This window comes from Gymnodraco acuticeps, unplaced genomic scaffold (assembly GCF_902827175.1).
Source record: "Gymnodraco acuticeps unplaced genomic scaffold, fGymAcu1.1, whole genome shotgun sequence".
NCBI lineage: Eukaryota > Metazoa > Chordata > Actinopteri > Perciformes > Bathydraconidae > Gymnodraco > Gymnodraco acuticeps.
Genome location: NW_022990042.1, coordinates 4,090,877 through 4,097,087, shown reverse-complemented (window position 1 = coordinate 4,097,087; position 6,211 = coordinate 4,090,877). Strand labels below are relative to the sequence as shown.

Below are 6,211 nucleotides of genomic sequence, written 5' to 3'. Positions count from 1 at the left end.
AAGATTCAAAGTTGGTGTTCGAAGAGGTCTTATCAGCGAAATTAAGTAAAAACACCTGTCAAGGGAATGCAGATTTATCTTGAACATAATGATTACTCATTGGCTTCATTCATGGACATACTTAAGCCTCCATATTATAATAGATTGCAGTTTATCTTCCTCCATTTAGTAATCTGTTGGACTATGTGCAGTAATTGTTCACTGAGATTATAGATGTGATAGATTAAAGGAAGTCATACTACCTCAATAAAATACTGTCATTAAGAAAGTGTTTAGGGCATCTTACATGAATACACAAAAACAGCTGACTTATACTAGATATACCATGAAAATATAAAGTAAACATGTTCTTCTCGGAGTGTTATAAACAATATGTTTTTATTTTGATGAAAGAACACTGTAAAAAAAGTACGACATTTAGAGAGGTGCTTGTGGTTTCATTCAAATGAAAATTTGAATGGCAATTTGCATCTAACAACAGTAAGGAAGGATAAGAAAGAACAAGCAGGCATTTTGCTCAGTCTGAAAGTAAAAATAGCATACACTACTAGCACATTGATATACTTTGGTCATAAGTGCACTTTTCACTGTACACACAACATAACACTACAAAAACTGTCACAACGAGTCCTCCACAGGCACAGGGACTGACTTAAATATTGTTTTCACGAAATGTTATCTCTAAATGAAATCTCCTATAGCAGGCTGCAGACTCTGGGCTTGGCCTTTTTACTGTTTGGAGAAGAAGTCTTTGCTTTTCTGGACGTCGGGTTTGATGGTGTCACTTCCTGGTTTCCATCCGGCTGGGCACACTGAAAAGATAAGCCTGTAATGAGTCCTGGCTCGGTAGAAGAAACAGTATGGGAAAAACATGACAAACGTATAATTTAACATCTATTTCCTTCGGATTCAAAGCAAGGAAAAACATCATATTGTTGGCTAGTCTTTCCCCTGTTTGACATACAGTAGGCCTATGTGGAAAATCCTTTCCAAACAAACAACTCTGGATTTATTTGTACTAGAAGTAATACTAATGCACAATATGTAATTTATGCCGCTTGGGGTCCCTCAATCAAAACAATATCCAAAGATGGAGTTGAGTTGTGTCGTGAAGTAGTATGGGATCAGAGGAGTTTGTCATCGCTGTCAATTTTTCCAGTTTGTTTTCTTTTTATTTGTCACTGTTCACAAGGTTATTCTCCAGGAGCCAAATTATCTGCAGAGGTCTACAACTCTCTGAACAAACAGACGCATTGATAAAAAAAAGGCAAAAATGCTGAATAAAGCAGTTTTGCAGTAAAAGACTGTGTTTCTCTTGTGGACACGGTATGGGTGGGCTACAAGCTAACGGCTAACGTTTTGTATTTTTAAGATGTAGCTTAAAACTTGGTAAAAAGTCTATATATATTTTTTAGGACAATGTTGCCAATACTGGAGACAAAATTAAACACTCTGTTATCTTGATTGAAAATACACACATCTCTAGGTTTTAAATTGTTGGAAACATTTGGGGTAATTTAAGTACAAAACTAAACGCGAGCAGTGTGTTTACCCATTTTAATTTTAACATTTTAAATATTTACATTTTAAATGATTAAAATATCCATAAGGGTCATGGAGAGTGAGGTGAGAGTGATTACACCACTCACAAAATATAACATTTCAAGCAATTTTGAAAATGTTTAGTGTCAGAATAGTCAAACTCAAGTTGGATGCTACCATACGTGGTAAAATGCCTCACAGGTGCCACACATTTGCATAATGTAACAGTGCTACCTTACCTTCTCCGTGCTTGTCAGTGAACTGAAAGGCTTGGACCAGGCGCATGGTCTCCTCGACTGAGCGTCCAACAGGCAGGTCGTTGATGGTGATCTGTCTCAGGATGCCCTTGTCGTCAATGATAAACAAACCCCTTAAAGAGAGAAAAAGAGCAGGTTATCAGTCACCAAAAAATGAAGTCCCGTAAAAGAGCATTTTAATGGTTTTGAATTTCATGATATATTCTGAATTTTTGCTATCTCACTCAGCGAGAAACCCCAACTACCACAAAAACGACTTTAAGCAAAATCACAGGTTCATTCTTATGCAGCTCAATCAAGTTTATCACTTGCAGGGGTCATTTCCGATTAGATGCAGAGGTACCCTTTTATAGAATGGCTTTTCCCAACTGACAAAATACTATTCCTATATAAAATGTTACAAAATCAACCAAAAGAGCATTTAACTGCTGTTTTGTAACTGCTGTTCCCTGTGTTTTTGATATGCGTGTATCCATATTGTATTTCTGTTTTGTTTTACTTATAGTGGCATTTAACATTACTATTGCTAAGCAGTCAATGCAGGTATAATAAACCACTATCCCTCTCACAAACACACTGAAATATCACACATATACTAACATACTCTTTTCACAATCATAGTTATTTTATTTTTTACACATTGAATTTAAATGTTATATTTTGTATTATAGCTTGTAAAAATAGTTTGCCATCACAGTTGAATTCTTATAATTGTTTGTATCTTGTGTTCTGTATTACAGTGCTTCCCAACCGGGGGTACGGGGACCCCTAGAACAACTAAAACATTTTTTGTGTACCTTGTACGGCGACCTTGAGAGCCTTCAAAGGCGCCTTTATAAATAAAATGTATTATTATTATTATTTTTATAATCCTGGTGTCCTGAACTATTAAAACTTATGAAATAAAAGCAAGCTCAAGTGTCTTAATTAAAAGCTCTAGTCCTAACAAAAGATGTTGACAGTGCTAGAAGTGAGTCTTAATATTATTATTTTTCTAAATTGATTTTTATTAAGGGTGAGTTATACAAGTGAATTTCATCTAAGGAGCGGTTGGGTTGAATACGATTACAAAGGGTTTAACACAAGAAAAAATATATGTGAATCATCACCGATGAGTGGGGGGGTTCTTAAAGAACAGCTCAAGGGATACACGTTACCAAAGAGAAAGAGGTTGGGAACCACTGCTCAATTACATTCTGAATATTTTTGGGTAAAAGCTTTAAATAAGTTATCTGTTGTGTATTTTTTAAATTGTGCCTAAACAATGAACAATGTTTCCTTGTTTCGAACCTTTTTCAAAGCATATTTAAACTCTGCATTGTAAAACCCACCTGTAGGCAATGCCCTCGTCCTCCTTCAGGACACCGTAATCTGTGGAGATGGTGCGTCGAGTGTCAGACACCAGGGGGATCTTCATGGCACCCAGACCGCCCTGCTTCCGTGGCGTGTTGGTCCTAAGAGGTAAGAAAAAGTGAGGACTTTGCAACAGTGAATCCATCAAATCTGCTGTGTAAGAAATCAAGCTGGTAACTACCATGCGAAATGGGAGAAGTGTGAGTCGACAGAGGCGGCGATGACCTCGCAGCCGATCTTCCGGAAGTCCTCGGCAGCGTCACTGAAAGCGATGATCTCAGTTGGACACACAAAGGTGAAGTCCAGCGGATAGAAGAAAAAGACAACATATTTCCCTGCACCAAAGGAAATGGAAACAAGTAAGGCTTTTGTAAATGTATCACAATACAGTGGTGCTTCTATGATGTATAAATGAAGACACCCGGAAGTTAGCATGTCAAGAGCTCCCTCAACAAAATGCAATGGGATTTTTCCATTGGATTTCAGAATATTGCAAAAATAATGTCTCTGGCAAAGAGACTTTAATGATACTTGCACATTTTGTTGGCAGGATAATGTCCACATGTTATCACCACTTTGTGATTTTTGAAGCGTTAAAAGCTAACGTTCGGCTATAAATGAACTACATCACGACAGCATGACTTTTGGTCACCACCGATAAGCTAAAGGTGGCTAATGTTTGGCATGATGCCTTTAGTAGTTTTATTAAGTCACTTGTTAGCAACCTCTGTTTAAATCAATCAAAGTTTATTTATATAGACCAATATCACACATTTTATATTGTCTCAGGGAGCTTTACAGTTTAAACAAAATGTAATATGATATAAGCTTCTTACATTTACGAGTGAGGTATTTACTGACATATTTTATGCCATAGATCAAAACATAAAATATCTAAAGTTTGTGTTAACTACAGACGGGCCTCTAACCAAAAATACCTTCAAAACCCTAATCTTGAAGACGAGGGAAGTGGAAGAGATAAAATGCTAACTAATTTCCAAGTTTTAGGAGTCATTGCCCTACTACTCTATAAGGTCATTGCACGCTTTTTCATGCTGGTCTTTAGAAGTGTAAATACATGTCTAAATAACAATTGTTGGATCTCAAAGCAAAGTGAATTACAGTCAAAAAGAGAGCTTCATCAAAGCATGTCCTCCACTCTAGCGGTGGAGGAGACACAGGTGGAGGTTTACCTCTGTAGTCGGACAGCTTCAGGTCGTCGAACTGTCCGTCTGGCATCACCGCCTTAGCTGTGAAGTCTGGGGCCAGCTTTCCAATGTGCGCCTTGCCTGCAGCCATCTTCAGTCTAACGGAAGAAGGAAACGTTGATGTATTACACAATCTCTTTTCCAAATGACAGCATTTCAAGAACTCATGCTTGCGTACTGAAATCGTTGTAACCCAAACATTTTAAATTTACATTAAATAACCTAAAGAAATAATCAATTTTAAAATAATGATGTATGTCAAAAAGAGCAAAAAAACGAATTAATTAATTTTGATAATCAATTGACATGGTGGTGATTGTTTATGAACAAAACATTGGCCCACTCCAACTTCCTTAATACAATGTTTATTTTCTTTGTCTTGTATGATAGTAGGCTTGATTTAGATCATATCTGCTGACATCATCTTGGACTCTACAAAATTATAATGGGCAAAAACAATAAATCAGCTTATTGTAAACAAGTATTAATAAATGGACAGTTCCAGCGAAAATGATGAAGCAGTTATTATAGAACTGTGTCAATATCAATGACATATACAAATGTGTAATACAGTGTACAATACCAGTGGTTGAATGTAACTGAGCACTTGAGTCTTTCCATGTTCTGCTACTTTTATGTACTTCTACTTTACTACATTATTTGTAATTCCTTTTTAAACAAACACATGTTTATATGATATATATTAACTACTTATTTACTCAGTACTCTCCAAAAAGTGCTCAATATTGACGAATTCATTGAAAAACTCTTATCTATTTTCTATGATAATAACAGAATAAAATAATATTCTATAATAATACAACACATTTATAAGAGGCACAATTGATACTTTTACTTTTGATATTTGAGTATATTTAGCTGATGATAACTCTGTACTTTTATTTAAATAACATATCCCACTTTTAGTTGTAATGGAGAATTGTAAGACTGTAGTATTAGTACTTTTACTTAAGAAGAGGATGTGAGTACTTCTTTCACTTCTTTACAATACACTGTTATATTGTGGAAGAGAGACATTTTTCTGTGTTGCTAAACTTTAAATGTACCACCACACATTGTGTTAGCTCAGACCGGCATTACAGTATTTAAGCACCCAGCACTAAAACACAAAACACCACCGAAATGAACCATTTCAACGTCTGTTTAATATCACACAGGTGTTTCCGCAAATGTTTTAGTCAACCATATGAACCATTTCAACTTCTGTTTAATATCACACAGGTGTTTCCGCAAATGTTTTAGCCAACCATATGAACCATTTCAACTTCTGTTTAAATATCTCAGAGGTGTTTCCGCAAATGTATATTTAGCCTTGCATTGATTTTTAATATGTTTTTTTCTTGATACACATTTCTGGTACATTTTATTTGTAATGGTCAAATTTAAAGTAATATGCCCCGAGTGCGTTTTGGTATCTTCATTTAATTCACGTTAAACTCGAAAAAGGTCGATTTCTCCTGAAACTTTCCGAGAGTTAGTCTCTCGGTTTCCACTTTATCAACAAATTAACGTTATTTCTCGAAGCAATTTTAAAGAAAACTTTCTAAATCAACAATAACGTTACATATTTAGTGAAGAACCACTTGTTGAACTATAACTGCAGCCTAATACTCTTACTCAACTAAAAACAAAAAGTAAACCTTACAAAAGAACACTTGCAAAAAAAAACTTAAAGTGTAAAACAGCACGTAATTAAATGTATTCTACAACACATAGGCCTACCTCAGCTTTGACCTCACCACACAGTCAGAAGCAGGCGAGAAGAGGAGAGCGGACTGCAGGCGGTGAGAGGCTCGAATGCGGTATTTATAGCACGACTCACTTCTCGCG

At 35.9% G+C, this 6,211-nt stretch overlaps 1 protein-coding gene across 1 annotated transcript; it reads right to left on the bottom strand.

The window, feature by feature from the left end:
* Positions 1–356: 356 nt before the first annotated feature.
* prdx1 (peroxiredoxin 1) lies at positions 357–6,205 on the bottom strand. Its single transcript, XM_034215501.1, has 6 exons — positions 6,104–6,205; positions 4,346–4,458; positions 3,334–3,487; positions 3,131–3,253; positions 1,782–1,912; positions 357–812 (listed from the first exon to the last, which is right to left on the bottom strand). The coding sequence occupies exons 2-6, from the start codon at positions 4,449–4,451 to the stop codon at positions 730–732; spliced, it is 597 nt and encodes a 198-aa protein (XP_034071392.1). The 5' UTR covers positions 4,452–4,458; positions 6,104–6,205; the 3' UTR covers positions 357–729.
* Between the last annotated feature and the right edge of the window lie 6 nt (positions 6,206–6,211).